This window comes from Callithrix jacchus, chromosome 10 (genome assembly GCF_049354715.1).
Source record: "Callithrix jacchus isolate 240 chromosome 10, calJac240_pri, whole genome shotgun sequence".
Classification (NCBI taxonomy): Eukaryota; Metazoa; Chordata; class Mammalia; order Primates; family Cebidae; genus Callithrix; species Callithrix jacchus.
The window spans coordinates 20740278-20760406 of NC_133511.1; the positions used below are offsets into that span (position 1 = coordinate 20740278).

General features: G+C 37.0%; 1 protein-coding gene across 2 annotated transcripts in view; it reads left to right on the top strand.

Annotated features, from left to right (window-relative positions):
* TBCEL (tubulin folding cofactor E like) overlaps window positions 1-19182 on the top strand; it is a 73849-nt gene extending 54667 nt beyond the window's left edge. The window contains exons 8-9 of one of the 2 annotated variants that reach the window (XM_078339189.1): window positions 15259-15351; window positions 16351-19182. In XM_078339189.1, the coding sequence (XP_078195315.1) occupies window positions 15259-15313 (55 nt within the window). In that variant the 3' untranslated portion in view covers window positions 15314-15351; window positions 16351-19182. The remainder of the gene's footprint in view (window positions 1-15258; window positions 15352-16350) is intronic. The other variant, XM_002754514.6, reaches the window with a different exon arrangement.
* Window positions 19183-20129: the final 947 nt, after the last annotated feature.

The window sequence follows — 20129 nt, forward strand, 5'->3', positions numbered from 1 at the left end:
TTTGATGAGGATTGTGTTGAATTTATAGAACAATTTGGGCAGAATTAACATCTTAATAGTATTGAATCTTCCTGTCCATGAACCCAGTATCTTTTTGCATTTACTGAAGTATTTTAAAAACTGGTGTTGTGTATTTTCCACATAAGGATTCTGCACATATTTTGTTACTTTTTATTTAAGGATTTCATGTATGTTGGTCCTATTATAAGCAGTACTGTTTTAAAATTTCAAATTCAGTTGTTCACTGCTAGGCATAGAATTACATTTGATATTTGTAGTAGACTTTGTATTCTACAGCCTTGCTAAATTTATTAATTCTAGTAGATTTTTAATAAATTGTTGACAGTCATATTGTCTGTTACTTAGCATAGTGTGTGTCTTCTTTTCCAATCAGTATGACTTTCTACTTTTTTGTTGTTTTTTAGACCTTATTACATTAACGTGGACCTCCAGTATAGTATTAGAGTAGGAGTAGTAACAGCAGAACAATCTACCCTTTTTCCTTGTTTAGGAAGAAATCATTCATTATACCACGAAAAGTGATGTTAACTATAGGACTTCTTGTTCATGACCTTTATTTGATTAAGGACATTTCCTTCTTCCAAGTTTGCTGGAGTTTTTATTATGAATGGGTGCTGAATTTTTTCAAATGCTTCTTCTGCATCTATTGAGAAGTCTATACCATTTTTCTTACTTGATGTATCAATACAGTAAATTATATTAATTGAACTTTTAACCGTCCTTGAATTCCCAAGATAAATCCCACTTGGTTATAATGTATTATCTTTTCTTATATGTTGGTGAATTTGATTTGCTAATATTTTGTTAAGGATTTTAGTGTTTATGTTGATAAGGGACATTTGTCTGTAATTTTCTTAAAATGTCTTTGTCTTGTTTTAATATTAGAATAGTGCTGGCTTCATTTATGACTATTCTCTCCTTTTTTTCCAGAAGACTTTGTGTGGAACAGTGTTATTTTCTTCTAAAATATGTTATAGAATTTATCAGTGAAGCCACCGGAGCCTGGTGTTTCCTTTGCTGGAGGTTTTAACTATGAATTAAATTTATTTAATGGACATAGCATGATTCAAATAATCTATTTATCCATGCGTGAGCTTTAGTAGTTTGTATTTTTGAAGGAATTCATCCATTTAATCATAGTTGTTGAATTTATGAGCATTAAGTTTTTCATAGTATTTGCCTATCCTAAGCCTTTGATGTCTATGTGGTCTGCAGTGATGTCCCCTCTTATAGTCCCAATTTTGATATCATCTTTTCCTGATCAGTCCAGCTAGAGGTTTATCAAGTTTGCTAACCTTTTTAAAGAACCAGCTTCAGATGTTAAGAGTTTTCTCTTTTTCTTTTTCTATATTTCATTGATTTTTGCTCATGTCTTTATTAGTTTCTTTCTTCTTCTTGCTTTGGATTTAATTTGCTCACCATTTATTATAGATTTTTAAGCATAGATCATTGATTAGATACTGTTCTTTTCTATTGTAAAATTTAATTCTATAAATTTTCCTTTAAGCACTTCTTTAAATACATTCTACAATTTGGGATTAGTAATATTTTTTTATTTTAATTTTCATTGAATTCAGGTATTTTCTAATTTATCTTGTGACTTCCTCTTTGACTCATTGGGTTATTTACAAGTGTGTTATTTTCCAGATATTTTCTTTTTCTTACCAGGGATTTTCCTTATCTTTTGTTATTTCTCATATAACTTCATTATAGTCAGAGAATGTATTTTGTACTATTTCAATTCTTTTAAAGATTGTAGTGGTATGTTTGAGGTATGTTTCTGGTTTAGAATATGGTCTTTCTTGGTCACTATCTTGCTAGAGAAAAAAAATGTGTATTCTGATATTGTTGGTCTGTATGTTTACAAATACCAGGTCAAACTGTTAATGTTATTTAGGTCTTTTATATCATTAACTATTTTCTGTCTGCTTGTTTTATCAATTACTGAGACAGGAGTATTGATTTCTCTAACTATAATTCTGGACTTGTTTATTTTTACTTGTTTTACCAGTTTTTGCTTCATTATTTTTTGTGTGCTTATCAGTTTTTGGAACATACACATTTTGGATTGTTCTGTCTTTCTGCTGGAGCTCGCCTCTCCCTGTCTAATGGTTTTGCATTTGCCTCTAAGCAGCTCCCCTAACTCCTGGTCCAGAACGAGCTCTTATAATGGAATTTGGAGAAACTGTCCTGAAATAATTACAGAGATAGTGCATATTCCTAGTCTTAAGCACCAGGTGATTTGATTCAATTCCTGGTGGGAGCTATCTTTTTCTTCTTTTACTTAGAACCATTGCTCTACAGAGGTAGCCGTAAGCAGTGGATCTGCACAAGTTTTCTTTTTTCATCTTTATTTCATACACAACCTCTCATCACTCAATTCTACCCCTACTTCAAGCAGGGAACCTGGCTCTAGTTCCCCCGCCTCCCATGGAACACATTAGTCTCCTTTGCTTTGTAGAACCTGAACTCCTTACTGCTAATGCTGCTGTAGATTTCTAGCCTGGAGGTCTGGTGGTTTTAGTTCTATGATTTGTATTTCTGTTCAGTTTTAGGTCCATGGAGATGCTTATCATTTTTGAGCCTGAGCTATATTTTCTTAGATTACAGGCTTTTACATTTTATCAATTTTTACTCTGAGTTTGGAGCAGAGGTGCATCATGCTGATAAATGTGAATTAAAATCATTCTTTTAACTGCTGTATGGTGTTCTATCATATGAATAGATCGTGTTCTATTTATCCATTTACTAGATAATTTTTGATCATTGAATTTAAGAAATAGTGAATTGAAACAAATGTAGTTTCATGACTTAAGCCCTGTTGAAAAACTAAATGGAAAATACTAAATTCAGTTCAAGATACTTTATGTGAAATGCAGATATTTGAGGAAGACAAGTAGGAAACATCTATGGCTTCAGCTAAGTAGGAGAATGAGCTCTGTGGTGGAACTCATAAAAAGAAAAGAGAGTTAGGAGTGAATTTTTACGACTACCCAAGTGTAGGTGATAATAAGAGAAATGAGATCCCTTGGAGAGATATTGAATAGGGACATTTGAAATGTAGGAAGGAGAAAATAATTTCTAGAAGTCTTTATTATTGCAGCAAACCACTAAGATGATGAAACTAAAACAATGATAGTCTCAAAATAAAACCTGAGTTCTAACCTCCTCCATTCCTTTCACTAGCTATAAGGCTTTTGGTTAACAAACTGGGTCTCAATTTTTATATCTGTAAAGTATGTAATAAATGGTTTACTAAGATTCCTTCTACCTGTAAAAGGTGATGCTTGAGTATTTTAATAAATGGAATGTTAGTGACTGTGACCTTGAGAAAACTGAGTAGTTTGTAAAGTCCCAGTTGTAAAATGTCAAGGAGGTTTCTTTGATGTCCCAGGATGTGATGCCATATCAAAAGAAAGCATACTATAGCAAGAGACATTAGATAACAGCAGTCAGGAGGTGTTTTGAATATACTTTTGAATCCCTCCCAATACCTTGGGAAAAAGCTCAGTAAATGTTTTTCTTTTAGTTAATTAAACTCCAAGATTTGGTTTAACCAAGTGAACCATCTGGGATTTTTCATGTTTTATTTGTTACTTTTCTTAAAAAGAGAGATATATGTATTAGGGATTTATTTTGGAGTAATATAGCATTACCTAGAGTAAAGACTTCAGTTGATTCAATATGGTTCTGCATTTGAGGAATGATAGATTAACAGAATTGTTAACTTGAGACTACTGCATAAGCTACCCATGAATACACCTCTAGACAGTTGTAAGGAATAAATAAGAGTACTTCCGGGATATTTATGATCCCATTGTGGTGTAGGCACCTGCAGAAAATACAAATCCTCTTATTTTTCTCTAGGATGCTCCTAAAGATTATGGATTTGGAGATTTGATGTGAAATATGAAATATGAAAAGCTTTCTGCTGTTGAAAAGTCCCTGATTCTAGGCAAATTCATTTTATAATTTTCTTAAAAATTATGTAAAATATATACTATTTGTTTTATTTAATTAAGATCTTTTATAAGGCTAATCAAAACTGAGAACAAATTAATCTTTTGCCTCTATCCATCTTTTGAGTTTTAGGTTTATAATAAAGACAAACACAGATTAAGAAATATGGCGGGAACTTGTAGTCATTTTCAAATAGTGTACCACATCTTTCTATTTTGGAGTCATATATGAGTGAATTGTGATTGAGGAAATGGCCCCAGGTCTTGGGAATCAGGAGTGAGGATTGGCAAGAAGGAGAAAGAGGCATACCTCTCCTAAACCACACCACCATGCTACTAAAATCTGCTCTTATATAATTAGGTCGGTGTGCCATGGACTAGGACCTGAGTGTATGAAGGCTGGCTTATTTGCACTGGGAGTAGAGCTAGCCTGGTTCCATCATGGATGGCTTCATTCTCTGTTTCCCTATTTGTTAGTGTCACCTTCAGCTCCACTCTCCTGGTAGCCTGATTTCTAACTGCTTATGATTCAAAGACCCCTAAAGTTGAAGCTTTTCTCTCAGTGGGTGTTTGTATTTAATAAGAAGGAGGAAAAAAACACACCAGTTTGCCTGTGGGTGGTAATTCTTCACAAGGTTGCAGCTAACATTTGGTTTCCATTTATCACTGTCAGTTGCCCACGTGGTTTTATGCTGGCCTTTATTCTCTTTGTAGTAAATTTCGTTTTACTTGTGATTGGCCATTTTCTGTTAGAAGGTCATAGTGGTGGACCAGAGAATCTCTGAACACAAATACAGCATAGTTTATGTCTTATCATTTGATGATATAATCCATCCTTATTGGTAATGTTTTCCAAAGTAGGTTTATAACATTTTGCCCACTTTAGAAGTAGGGCTTATGAATATTAGATACTTGTTAATAGTCAGATGAAGATACTGATTGTTAGAATATAAATTGAGATAATTAATTTTGAAGAAAGCTTAGTCAGCAGAAACCATCTACCTCTTCAGAGTGTACTTCAGGAAGATACTGGAACGAATGCTAAGAAAAGCTTAGGCATACAATGCATGCAGTATAGTTCAGTTTAGACGGACTTTTGCATAATGAATAAAATATATAAGCTGAAAGATTAGGAAAGAATTGCTTTCTAAAACTTACTGGACATCATGATCTCATATTTACTTTACAATGTGTGCTCGTTAAATTTATTTCTAATTTTTCCTGCTTAAAGATAAGTAGAAAATAAGAAAATTGGGAGAAAACAAATTATCTCAAAATCATGATTTTTATTTATGTAACTTTTGAGGGAATGTATTCAATATGTATAGTGAATCATAACTCTAATACTCTTTCTTCCTTTGTATTCAATAGTGAGTATTTCTCAGAGCCCACATGCAAAGCCTAACCCATCTGTAAAAGTCTGCTGGCCTTACCTATAAATTAATAAATAAACATTGATTTTAAGATTTAAACAAGTAGAAAGGAAGGTACAGAAAATGGTAATGGGGATGGCATAAAATAAGGTTGGAAAGTTATAAAGGAACCAGATCCTGAAGGGCTTTTTATACTTATTATATTTGTTTTCTATTGCTGCTATAATAAATTACTACAAATTTAATGGCTTAAATACCTACTTAGTATTCCACAGTCCTGTGGGACAGAAGTCTGGGCACAGTGTGACTCAGCTGGGTTCTCTGCTTAGGGTCTCACAAGGCCAAAATCAATGTGTGAGCAAAACTGTTTTCTATATCAGAGTCTGGAGGAGAATCACTTTGCAGATACAGTCAGAATGGTGTCAGGATTCTCTTCTTTCTTATACTTTGCATGTGTGCCCCTCCATCTTCAAACCAGCAATGATGTGTCAAATACTGGTGTTTTGACTCTTTCTGACTTCTTCTCTTACTACTGGTTGAAAAAACTCTGTTTTTGAGGGCTCATATGATTAGATTAGGTCTACCCAGATGTGGGAGGCAAAATTCTGCCTACCATAATCCTGTCGAAGAGTTAGGACGTTATTTTGATGGGTATTGTGTGATTTTTAAGTTTTAAGTAGAGGAGTGATGTGATACAATTTGTGCTTTATAACAAACCCTGTGACTATCATAAAGACAAAGATTGTCTTGGGGTCACCCTGAGGTCATGGAAAGCCATCAGCTAATTTAAGAAGAAAGGGATTTCATACAGTGAATAAAGTGCTTACAAAATCTGTGAAAGGGCTGGAGGAGAAGACTTAGGCTTCCTCTCTCAGACTGACTCTAGAGTAGTACTTTGGAACTGGCCCACCAAGGGCACCGCTCACCTTTGTCAGGAATCAGGTGAAGGGAAAATAAAATTATCAAACTGCTGTCCCTGGTGCTGACCACACCACTTTAGCTGTGTTCTGGAGATCAGCAAGCTGCTGCTTGGGCCGTTGACTCTAGCAACAGACAGCTTGACTGTGATCTAGTCATTTGGAAGCCTCTACCTAAATTGTTTCCACACTATGTCTGCTAGATCTACTGCCTCTGTCTCCAGGGCTGTGACTGATAGAAGCTAAATCTCATTGGCAAGAGAACGTGGGAAATGTAATTTTCAGCTTTTCAGTTTTGGAAGTACAGGAAAGCCTACCAGGAGGAGGTTGAAACAGATATTGAGAAAGCTTATCTGGTTTATGCATCCACAAAAAAATTGTGGCAATATAGGTTATTAATGATCATGGCCTGAATTTATAAGGCAAGTGAACAGGAGAAATACAGATAGGAATGGGATATATAGGAAGAGAATGAGTTGGATGTGGTAATTGATTGAATGAGAGAAGTGGAGAAGAGAGATAGTAGAGAAAGAAATAAAAACTGTTCACTTTCTGGCTGGTAGTTTCCAGTGCTACTTGCTGAGATAAGAAAGACTAGAAGAGAACATGTTTGGGGTGTGGCAATTATTTTTAGCATGTTGATTTTGAGAAAATTAAGACTTCTGAGTGAATTTATAGGTCATTTAATTTTTAGGTGTACTTGCCCATTTATGGAAGGTAGGCTATTTCTGAATGTAGGTCATAATTTTGTGTACAAATATGTTTATGGTTGAGATTAAGTCAGTTGTATTTTCATACATAATAATCTCAACATAAGTCAGTTGGCTATAATGTGAAGTATGAATGAGTCTAGACAGCATACAGTTGTTATAACGATTTAGTTTTATATTTAAGTATAGTCAGGGCTTATCCCTAGTTTGTTAATCTCATTGTTGAGTAGTGGGGTAGTGGGGGTTTTTTCGTTTTTGTTTTTGTTTTTTTTTTTTTTTCATTTTTTACCAGAAGGACTCAGGGGTGCTTTATTTCTTAAGTTCTTTCTCACTTTAGAATATTTGCTTGTTAAATTTATTTCTGAAAAAAACTTGGTGCCTTAGTTAATTTTATGTTGCTATAACAATGCCACAGACTTGGTAACTTATAAAGAAAATACATTTATTTCTCAGTTCTGCAGGCTAGAAAGTCCAATATCAGGGTGCCAGCATCTGGCTGTGGCTTTCCTGCTGTATCATCCCATGGTGGAAGGAGGAAGGACAAGCAAGAGAGGGCTGAACTCACTTTTGCCAGGATAACTAGCCAACTCCCTCTATAACAGCAATAATCTATTCATGGAGGCAGAGCCCTTGTGACCTAGTCACCTGTAAAAGGTGCCCCGTCTCAGCACTGTTGTACTGGGGATTAAGTTTCTAGCACATGAGCTTGGTGACGGGGAGCACCTCCAAACCATAGCACTAGGTTAGGTATAATATTTTGGGGCTATTCTTTCTGATTCATTTACTTGGGTCAGTTGTGGTGGTGTTTTGCTCCTCAGTTGGTTTCTGTAGCTCTGCAGTCTCCATTTTCCTCTCATTCTACAGTTTATCATGTGTCTTTGAGTGCCGATTTCATATTCAGGTACTTATTAATTTCTAGACTTTTGAGTTTTGTGGAGCATTTTCCTTTTCTTCCGTTGTGTTTTCTTTCAGATTGAGTCTGTCTCTGTCTTTTGCTTATGTGTTCCTCTCCTTTATTTATTTTGCTGTGGTATGTGCTCAGTTGCCATCCTCTTGCTTGTGCTTGAAGTGGTCCCTTCTCTTCATGTCATCTCTGCTGAAATGTAGTATCAGTAAACTCTCAGTAAACTCTTTTTGACCCCTTTGACATTGTTTCTTTTGTTACTCCTAGGCAAAATTTGAGAGCTAGGGTATTAAAATTTTACTTCTCTATAGTCTGAAGGTAAAATATCTCTAGAGTTGGGTTCAGTTCTTTATTTATTTATTACATATATGTATGTATATACATACATACACACACACACACACACACACACGCAATTGCACTTTAGGTTCTGGAGTACATGTGCAGAATATGCAGGATTGTTGCATAGGTACATACATGGCAATGTGGTTTCCTCCCTCCATCCTCCCATCACCTATATCTGGCATTTTTCCCCATGTTATCCCTCCCCAACTTCCCTACCCCCTGCTGTTTCTCCCCTATTCTCCCCCAACAGACCCCAGTGTGTGCTGCTCCCCTCCCTGTGTCCATGTGTTCCAATTGTTCAACACCCACCTATGAGTGAGAACATGTGGTGTTTGATTTTCTGTTCTTGTTTCAGTTTGTTGAGAATGATGGTTTCCAGATTCATCCACGTCACTACATAGGACACAAATTCATCGTTTTTTATGGCTGCATAGTATTCCATGGTGTATATGTGCCACATTTTCTTTGTCCAGTCTATCATCGATGGGCATTTGGGTAGGTTCCGGGTCTTTGCTATTGTAAACAGTGCCACAATGAGCATATGTGTGCATGTGTCTTTATAATAGAATGATTTATAATCCTTTGGATATATACCCAGTAATGGGTTTGCTGGGTCAAATGGAATTTCTATTTCTAGGTCCTTGAGGAATCACCAGACTGTCTTCCACAGTGGTTGAACTAACTTACACTCTACCAACAGTGTAAAAGCGTTCCTATTTCTCCACATCCTCTCCAGCATCTGTTGTCTCCAGATTTTTTAATGATTGCCATTCTAACTGGTGTGGGATGGTATCTCAATGTGGTTTTGATTTGCATTTCTCTAATGACCAGTGATCATGAGCATTTTTTCATGTTTGTTGCCCTCATAACCGTCTTCTTTTGAAAAGTGTCTGTTCATATCCTTTGCCCACTTTTGAATGTGTTTGTTTTTTTCTTGTAAATCTATTTTAGTTCTTTGTAGATTCTGGATATTAGCCCTTTGTCAGATGGACAGATTGAAAAAATGTTTTCCCATTCTGTTGGTTGCCAGATCACTCTAATGATTCTTTCTTTTGCTGTACAGAAGCTCTGGAGTTTAAGTAGATCCCATTTGTCTATTTTTGGTTTTTGTTGCCAGTGCTTTTAGTGTTTTAGTCATGAAGTCCTTGCCTATGCCTATGTCCTGAATGGTTTTACCTAGGTATTCTTCTAGGGTTTTTATGGTGTTAGGTCTTATGTTTAAGTCTTTAATCCATCTGGAGTTAATTTTAGTGTAAGGTGTCAGGAAGGGGTCCAGTTTCTGCTTTCTGCACATGGCTAGCCAGTTTTCCCAGCACCATTTATTAAACAGGGAATTCTTTCCCCATTGCTTGTTTTTGTCAGGTTTGTCAATGATCAGATGGTTGTAGATGTGTGGTGTTGCTGCCAAGGCCTCTGTTCTGTTCTATTGGTCTGTATGTCTGTTTTGGTACCATTATCATGCTGTTTTCATTATGGTAGCTTTGTAGTATAGTTTGAAGTCAGATAGCGTGATGCCTCCAGCTTTGTTCTTTTTGCTTAGAATTGCCTTGGCTTTGTGGCCTCTCTTTTGGTTCCATATGAAATTTAAGGTGGTTTTTTTCCAGTTCTGTGAAGAAGGTCATAGGTAGCTTGATGGGGATAGTGTTGAATCTATAAATTACTTTGGGCAGTATGGCTATTTTCACAATATTGATAATTCCTAACCATGAGCATGGAATGTTTTTCCATCTGTTTGTGTCCTCTCTTATTTCCTTGAGCAGTAATTTGTAGTTCTCCTTGAAGAGGTCCTTTACATCCTTTGTGAGTTGTATTCCTAGGTATTTTATTCTCTTTGTAGCAATTGTGAATGGCAGTTCGTTCTTGAGTTGGCTCTCTTTAAGTCTGTTATTGGTATATAGGAATGCTTGTAATTTCTGCACATTTATTTTGTATCCTGAGACTTTGCTGAGGTTGCTCATCAGTTTAAGGAGATTCTGGGCTGAGATGATGGGGTCTTCTAGATATACAATCATGTCATCTGCAAATAGAGACAATTTGACTTCCTCCTTTCCTATTTGAATACCCTTTATTTCTTTCTCTTGTCTGATTGTTCTGGCTAGAATTTCCAGTACTATATTGACTAGGAGTGATGAGAGAGGGCATCCTTGTCTAGTGCCAGATTTCAAAGGGAATGCTTCTACTTTTTGCCCATTCAGTATGATATTGGCTGTGGGATTGTCATAAATAGTTTTATTATTTTAAGATATATTTCATTGATACCTAGTTTCTTGAGAGTTTTTAGCATAAAGGGCTATTGAATTTTGTCAAAAGCCTTCTCTGCATCTATTGAGATAATCATGTGGTTTTGTTTGGTCTTTGGTTCGGTTTATATGGTGGATTACATTTATAGACTTGCATACGTTGATCCAGCCTTGCATCCCTGGGATGAAGCCTACTTGATCGTGATGGATAAGCTTTTTGAAGATTTTTGCATCTATGTTCATCATGGATATTGACCTGAAGTTTTCTTTTTTCATTGAGTCTCTTCCAGGTTTTGGTATCAGGATGATGTTGGTCTCATAAAATGATTTGGGAAGGATTCCCTCTTTTTGTATTGTTTAGAATAGTTTCAGAAGGAGTGGTACCACTCCTCTTGTGTGTCTGGTAGAATTTGGCTTTGAACCCATGTGGACCTGTGCTTTTTTTGGTTGGTAGGCTATTAATTGCTGCCTCAACTTCAGCCCTTGTTATTAGTTTATTCAGGGTTTTGACTTCTTCCTGGTTTAGGCTTGGGAGGGTTCAAGTGTCCGGGAATTTATCCATTTCTTCCAGGTTTACTGGTTTGTGTGCATAGAGTTGTTTGTAGTAATCTCTGATGATAGTTTGTATTACTGTGGAATCGGTGGTGATATCCCCCTTTATCGTTTTTTATTGCATCTATTTGATTCTTCTCTCTTTTCTTTTTTATTAATCTGGATAGTGGTCTGTCTATTTTGTTGATCTTTTTAAAAAACCAGCTCCTGGATTTATTGATTTTTTGAAGGTTTTTGTGTGTGTGTGTGTCTCTATCTCCTTCATTTCTGCTCTGATCTTAGTTATTTCTTGTCTACTGCTAGCTTTTGAGTTTTTTTTTTATCTTACTCCTCTAGCTCTTTCAGTTTTGATGATAGGGTGTCAATTTTAGATCTTTCCTTGCTTCTCATGTGGGCATTTATTGCTATAAATTTTCCTCTAGACACTGCTTTAAATGTGTCCCAGAGATTCTGGTACATTTTGTCTTCATTCTCATTGGTTTTAAAGAAGATCTTCATTTCTGCCTTCATTTCATTGTTTATCCAGTCAGTGTTCAAGAGCCAGTTGTTTGGTTTCCATGAAGTTGTGCAGTTCTGAGTTAGTTTCTTGATCCTAAGTTCTAATTTGATTGTGCTGTGATCTGTGAGACTGTTTGTTATGATTTCCATTCTTTTGCATTTGCTGAGGAGTGATTTGCTTCCAGTTTTGTGGTCAATTTTAGAGTAGTTGTGATGTGGTGCTGAGAAGAATATATTCTATGGATTTGGGGTGGAGAGTTCTGTATATGTCTATTAGGGTTGCTTGGTCCAGATCTGAGTTCAATTCCTGGATATCCTTGTTAATTTTCTGTCTTGTTGATGTGTCTAATATAGACAGTGGAGTGTTAAAGTCTCCCACTATTACTGTGTGGGAGTCTAAGTCTCTTTGGAGGTCATTAAGAACTTGCTTTATGTATCTGGGTGCTCCTGTATTTGGTGCGTATATATTTAGGATCATTAGCTCTTCTTGTTGCATTGATCCTTTTACCATATGTAATGCCCTTCTTTGTCGCTTTTGATTTTTGTTGGTTTAAAGTCTATTTTATCAAAGACTAGGATTCCAACTCCTGATTTTTTTTTCTCTCCATTTGCTTGATAAATCTTCCTGCATCCCTTTATTTTGAGCCTATGTGTGTCCTTGCATGTGAGATGGGTTTCTTGGATACAGCACACCAATGGGTTTTGACTTTTTATCCAATTTGCCAGTCTGTGTCTTTTGATTGGGGCATTTAGCCCATTTACATTTAAGGTTAATATTGTTATGTTTGAATTTGATCCTGCCATTTTGATGCTACCTGGTTGTTTTGTCCATTAGTTGATGCAGTTCCTTCATTGTGTTGATGCTCTTTACCATTTGGTACAATTTTGGAGTAGCTGGTACTGGTTGTTCCTTTCTATGTTTAGTGCTTCTTTCAGGAGCTCTTGTAAGGCAGGCCTAGTGGTGACTAAATCTCAGAGCAATTGATTGTTCATAAAGGATTTTATTTCTCCTTTGCTTCTGAAGCTTAGTTTGGCTGGATATGAAATTCCAGTTTGAAAGTTCTTTTCTTTAAGGATGTTGAATATTGGCCTCCACTCTCTTCTGGCTTGTAGGGCTTCTGCTGAGACAGCCACTGTGTCTGATGGGCTTCCCTTTGTGGGTAACCCGACCTTTCTTTCTGGCTGCTCTTAGCATTTTCTCCTTCATTTCAACCCTGGTGAATCTGACAATTATGTGCCTTGGGGTTGTTCTTCTTAAGAAATATCTTTGTGGTGTTCTCTGTATTTCCTGGACTTGAATATTGGCCTGCCTTACTAGGTTGGGGAAGTTTTCCTGGATAATATCCTGAAGAATGTTTTCCAGCTTGGATTTATTCTCTCCATCACATTCAGGTACACCTATCAAACGTAGATTAGGTCTTTTTACATAATACCATATTTCTTGGAGTCTTTGTTCATTTCTTTTTACTCTTTTTTCTCTAATCTTACCTTCTTGTTTTATTTCATTGAGTTGCTCTTCAATCTCTGATATCCTTTCTTCTGCTTGGTCAGTTTGGCTATTGAAACTTGTGTATGCTTTGCGAAGTTCTTGTGTTGTGTTTTTCAGTTCCATCAGGTCATTTATATTTTTCTCTAAGCTGTTTATTCTCATTAGCATGTTGTCAGACCGTTTTTCATGGTTCTTAGTTTCTTTGCATTGAGTTAGAACATGTTCTTTTAGCTCTGAGAAGTTTGTTATTACCCACCTTCTGAAGCCTGTTTCTTGAAATTTATCACACTCATTCCCCATCCAGCCTTGTTCCCTTGCTGGTGAGGAGTTGTGATCCTTGGAGGAGGAGAGGCCTTCTGGTTTTGGGTGTTTTCATCCTTTTTGTGCTTTTTCTTCCCATCTTTGTGGATTTATCTACCTGTGGTCTTTGCAGTTGGTGACTTTTGGATGGTGTCTCTGAGTGGACTTCTTTTTTGTTGATGATGATGTTACTTCTTTCTGTTTTTTTAGTTTTCCTTCTAACAATCAGTCTCCTCTGCTGTAGGACTGCTGGAGGTCCACTGCAGACCCTGCTTGCCTGGGTATCACCTGCGGTGGCTGCAGAACAGTAAGGGTTTCTGCCAGTTTCCTCTTCTGTTATCTTCATCCCAGAGGGATACTCACCAGATGTCAGCCTGAGCTTTCCTTTATGAGGTGTCTCTTTGGATATACAGGGGTCAGGGAGCTGCTTGAGGAGACAGTCTGATCCTTATAGGAGCTCAAGTGCTGAGCTGTGAGCTCTGTTGTTCCATTAAGAGCTACTGGCAGGTACATTTAAGTTTGCTGCAGTGGAACCCATAACCACCTTTTTTTCCCGGTTGCTCTGTCCTGGGAAGGTGGGGCTTATTTATAAGTTCCTGATGTGCTGCTGCCTTTTTTCAGAGACACCCTGCCCAGCAAGGAGGTAGCCTAGTCACAGTCTGCCAGCAGAGGTATTGCTGAGCCTCCGTGGGCTCTGCCCAGCTGCTGTCTGAACTTCCTTGCAGTTTTGTTTATAGAGGTATAGTTAGAACTGACTTGGTAATGGCAGTCTGCCTCAGTAATGGCGGACTGCCTCAGTAATGGTGGACTGCATCAGTAATGATGGACTGCGTTGGTAATGGTGTACTGCATCGGTAATGGCGGACTGCCTCTGTAATGATGAACTGCCTTGATAGTGGAGGACTGCCTCAGTAATGGCGGACACCTGTCCCCTGGACTGAGCTGGACTGTCTCAGGTCCAGCTGCGCTTGCTGTGAAACTCAATCCAGAGCATTTCAGATTGCTGGTCTTTGTGGGCATGGGTCCTGCCAAGCCAGATCACCTGGCTCCCTGTTTCAGCCCCCTTTTTTACAGTTGAATGGGCGGCTCTTTCTCCCAGCGCCAGTTGAAATGGCCTCCCAGATTTGTGTGAGTTTTTGTGTGGAGATCAGCCGCACCAGCTGAAACAGCCATGCTGGAAACTTGTGGTGCTTTTCAGCCTAGAATCTCCTGGTCTGTGGGCATTAATAACTCATTTGGAAATGTAGCGATCACTCAACCTCTGCATTGTTCTCGCTGGGAACTGCACTCCAGAGCTGTTCCTATTCAGCCATCCTGGGTTCAGTTTTTACTTGACCACTGGGTTCTGCTGTCTTTTGTGAGATTTTGTTAAATTTTCGTAACCTAGTTTCAGTTCTTTGAAGGCATTTACTAGGATATGGGGTGGAGAAAATATATCCCTAGACTTTGAATAATCTTACCTTTTCAGTTTGGAGCCTTGGAAAATTTTAAGTCCTGGTAGCTTTGTTTTTCTTTCTTTTGCTTTGTTTTGTTTTGTTTGCCTTTGCTAAAATTCTGATATCCTGAAGTCCCACCTAAGTAGATTTCAATCTTATATTTTTTAATGGGTGTGTGTGCTTTAATAACAGAAGCTCCAGAGCAGCAGTAATATAATGTAAATATTTTCATTTGTTTATGAACACAGAATTTACTGTGTTACTCATTTGTTATTTTATTTAGTTTTTATGACTGTCTTATACAGTAGGAAGGGCAGAAATTATTCCTGATCTTCCTAATGAGGAAACTGAGATCCAAAAAGACAGAGTAGTTGTCAAGTCACTCAGCTAATTATTAGATGAAGTCAAGACCCTGAAGACAGAGCCAGGGCTATTTTTACCATTCCTTGTTATTCCACTTATTGGAAATGATTACTTCCATCTCTAAGCACAGCCATCTTTTTTTTCTTTTAAGAGATTGGGGGTCTCACTATGTTGCCCATGCTTGTCAAACTCCTGGACTCAAGTGATTCTTCCCCTTGGGCTTCCCAAGGTGGTAGGATTCCAGGTATGAGCACTTACTCTACCTTCAATGCACCCACAAACCTTATTATGACACTGATTTTAATTGAGTTAAATCTAAAAGTGATGTGGGGGAGGTAGGGGAATAATTTTATGTGACTTGTATTCTGATCCTTAATTAAAGTGACTTAAGTGTTTAATCTTGGTTTTAATAAAACTAATACTAATTTTTTTTCAGCATTTTTTCCCTTTCTGATATGTAGGAAACTTCTAAGAGTCCTTGATAAAATCAGATGTAAATCCTCCAAGGCTGGCAGTGCAGACAAGACTTTATTTTGGGAAACATGACCTTTATGGGCCCTATTCTTATCTCTGTAATTCATTTTCCTCTTGGTGTCTTTTTCTCTGTATTCCTTCCTTGATCAAGAAACATACATCTCTTATTTACCACTTTTTTCCAAGAGTGTATTCTTGAGTCTTCCATAACTTCTATGTATTACACCTGAGATTAGGTTAGAACATTCAAACAAGGCATCACTGAAAGAGCTAAGTTAATTGCTAACATACAACTGCATGTTTTTGTTTCTAAGTTATATCTTCTCCAGGTGTCAGAAACTGCCTCCTTCCGTCTTTCCATCTATTCCCAAGATTTACATGCCTACATGTCTGTCCTTCTTGATCATGACACCCAAGAAAGCAGGTTCTACAGAGAGACTGGAATTCTATTATCTTTATAGTGTCTACTTTTATAGGTTTCATTTTTTTCTATGCCTATTCTTATGTAATAATTGATTAACAGTAGGTATAGTGACCATCTTCAGGAAAAATGATTCCCCTGGTCACAACGATATGGTTTTGCTGTGGCCTCCCTAGGTCACTCACGTTAGATCATAGAATCTACAGGAGTCATGTGATAGAATAAGATTTTTAAAAGACGTTGAGAGTAGTAATATTGTTTATCTGTAGTTGGGAAGAAGTCCACAGTTCATGTGCTAGTAGTTTAAGCTGACACTGTGTTTTTTTTTTTTTTTTTTCATCCTTCTAGGTATCATGAACTGATCACAAAATATGGGAAGTTGGAGCCTTTGGCAGAAGTGGACCTAAGACCCCAAAGCAGTGCAAAAGTAGAAGTCCACTTTAATGATCAGGTGGAAGAAATGAGCATTCGTCTGGACCAAACAGTTGCAGAACTAAAGAAACAGTTAAAAACTCTAGTACAGTTACCCACAAGCAACATGCTTCTCTACTATTTTGACCATGAAGCACCCTTTGGCCCAGAGGAAATGAAGTACAGCTCTCGGGCATTGCATTCTTTTGGCATTAGGGATGGAGATAAAATTTATGTGGAATCCAAAACAAAATAACCTCTACCAGCCTTGTGAAAACATATGCATAAGGACTTGTTGCAGGGCATTTGTTTTTAATGTGGTTTTCTTTAGGAGGGAGAAGGTTGTTTTTGTTTTGTTTTGTTCTGTTTAGCTTTGGGAGGGGTTTTGTATATTTTTCCCCTGGAGTGGGTAGGGGGCCATTTTTGGTATTTTCTACCACAGTTTTATTTGGCTCAGCCAGCAGAATTGGCCACATTTCCAGTCTATGTGCCCTCTCTAAGGAAAGAGATGACGAAGAAATCACCGCCTTCTTACTGTGTTCATTGGGATTTGTCTGCCGCTTGGTTATCATTACTGTTGGGTGTACTTATGAAGATAGCATCAACAGTGTAGCTCCTCAGAAGGGTCTCTTAGAGAATTTAAATGGGGAGACAAGGAATCTTCACAGGAAGGGCCGGAACTTTCCTCTCCTAGTTCTTCCTTCTGCTGCCCTCCCTCCTTGCCTTTTTGGTTCAATTCCATTTTTTTCATTTTGACATGTGGTTTACCTAATAGTTTTGTTGTGTTCATAGTTAACTTCTTATTTCTCCACCTGGGTGATTTTTTTTTTGTTCTTATTTCTCTCTTTTGAAAGAATTGAAAATCTTTTAAGCATTTTTCAACCTGATTCTAATCTCAGGTATGCAGTAAGAAGCTATAACTCTGTTAGAACCTTGAAGAAGAGTAGATGTAGAGTGAAAACTCCAGGAAAACTTGCAGTTATTCCAGAAGCACCACAGAACAGTCTGATCTCTTTGTATGTTACTAACTCACTTTTAATGCCCCTAGTACATTATATCAGCCATTACCTTTCTAACATGAAATATGTCAGATTCCAGAGTTCTTTTATTTTTGCTTACTGAATATATATTCTCATATCTTTCTTTTTCATTACTTTAAGCTATTGGGAATCAAGGCCTGACTTTATAAAGAATCCAATAGAGTCCTGGATACCTGTGCCAGGAGAGTTGAGAATTAGCCCATAAACTATCTGTGATGTGTGGGGGGGAATGAAGTGGGGGAATGTGGGGGAACAGATTATGACTTTCCCACCTGTGTCATTCATTCAAAGCCCTTGCTCTTGCACTTTGCAATCAAAAGTAGGAAACATTAATCAAAGGGAGCTTTTATTCCCAGTTTTTCCCTGGGACTTTGTGATGTCATAATTGGACAATTCTTTTGTTTTACATTTCAATTTAGTTGACTCACAGAAGAATAACTGCCCAACCTATGAGTAAAGTATAAGTGTCAAAACTTCAGAATTGCCTCCAAGTCATATTTTTGCAGAAGCACATTTAAAGCACTTTTCTTTAAAAGCTATTTCCTTACCTGCTCTGAAATCTTTTTGTTTGTTCTTCTATTCCTTTGTTAATCAAATGTAATCCCTTTCTTTATTGTATATTTTTCTCGGTCCACCATGTTTACAGATGGGAGACTTGAGAAATACTTAGCATAACTGGGGCAGAAGGTGTGTAAGTGAAGTATTTTTTCAAATAATGCAATTATTGTCTGATTGCATTTGACCTTTTGACCTTTGTTACATAATTCCACCCCTCTTACAAATTTAATTTTTTATGAAATTTTTAGATGACTCTTGTAAATTCTTCATGTATGAGTTGTGTTTATTAATGCTACTTTTTAAATTTTCCTGTGCCATGTGGCAGGTGTTTCTTCTCTTAATGCACTTCAGGTTTGCTATCTGTAAAGCCTTTGACCCAGGCCTACTGAGTCAAACCTACATTCAGTGTATCATTAAAGGTGGAAACCAAAGGGTTTGAGAAAGATGAATAAGGCCTATTCCCCTTCTGCTGCAGACTTTATCTTTCAAAATCATAAAAATGAGCAACGGAGATCCAGGCTGGGCATAGACAAGAATAATTATTTTGCAAACACATTTTCCTGACAGATTTTTGGAAGTAAGAAAAAGTATGGCAACAGTATCATGAAGATGGAAACTGTAGGTGCTTTGTGTATGTACGCATGAGTGCGGACGAGTTTGAGAGAGAAACGGTGTAATTGAGCCCTTTGCTTTTGTCAGCCTGGGAAACAGATGCACTCTTATTTTTTGAAGTTGTACGACCGTGGACTGTTCCACAGCAGAAGGCAGAACAAGCACTTATGTTATGCTTTAATCATAAGTGGAATGGTCACAATTAATCAGATATTTTATATATGGCAAAGTTTTATGAAATGCTTTTTTACTGTTAGAGACCTGTTTCTTCTGTTATCACAGAACACAGTGTTTATCAACTGCAGGCATAATTCTCTGATTATACAGTTGCATGTAAAGGGAGCTTCTCATTTAATTCAGCGGATGTGGGTATTTTTAGGGCATTGTAATTGATGGGTTTAATACTTGCCGAATAATTTTTGATTAAGAGAAAAAATGTAATACAATTACTGGTCTTTTAGAGTTACAAAACAGAAGTAAATGAAAAAAAGCTATTTGAGCATGTGTACTTACAGATTCATTTGGGTGGCTGAGTAAAGATGCTGCTTTTGAAATAAAATTGGTGCTGTGTAGACACTTGTAACCAAAATTATTTTTATAGCAGGACTAAAAGAAGAAGAGAAGAGACCATGGACCTTGAGTCTACATGTTATGCCTAATTGATTGTCTGCAGCTTGCCTGTATTTTAATATTAACTTGTCCAGATTCAGTGAGAGCATATTATTAACATTGTGAGGCAAAATGCTGTCATAGCCAGTATTACTGATATATTGCTGTAGGCACAATATATAGAACATATCTTTTCTAAAATAGGAATTATTTCCGGTTGTGAAAAAGGCAAAGAGTAATAAAACCCAATCAAAACCAAGGGATCCTTTCTACATGTGGGTGAATAGCTGCTGAAGCCACAGTAGAAACCAGTTTTTGAATCTGAATTGTTGAAATATCCTAGATTGCATTAGCGGATAAAATCCAGAGTCACATATCTTTTTTTATTATTAAAAGTTTCTGCAACCTTTTGCCACCATTGCCATAAATACGTAAGAAAAGCAGATAGTATAAACCCCTTGTTTGTTAAGACCTTTCAGTGAATATTAAACCCCAAATATAATTTAAGCTAGTAATAACAGGGCTGAATGCTACAATGTTGTTTTTAAAAATTTTGGTTTTTTTTAAAGTAAAGAAAATTCTGTTCTAACCAGATGTTCCAGCTGTGTTGCTAAATCAGCAGTGGTAGGAGCAGAGAGCGATGGCATTAAGAGCCGATCACCATTTGAGGCAGGCGGCTGATAGCTGTGACTAATGCACATGTGAGTGTAGCTTGCTACATGGAAATGCTAGGCTCTAGGGCATGTAAAACACGAATACAGAATACTAGATTGTTCTAAGTAATGTCATTTCTGTTTATGAATTTGATTTTTCCCTTCATTTCATGTTAGATTGAAAATGCAAACAAAGTGCTTTCAAGAACACCCAGAAGCTATCTGTGTTACCAGATGTGTTGTG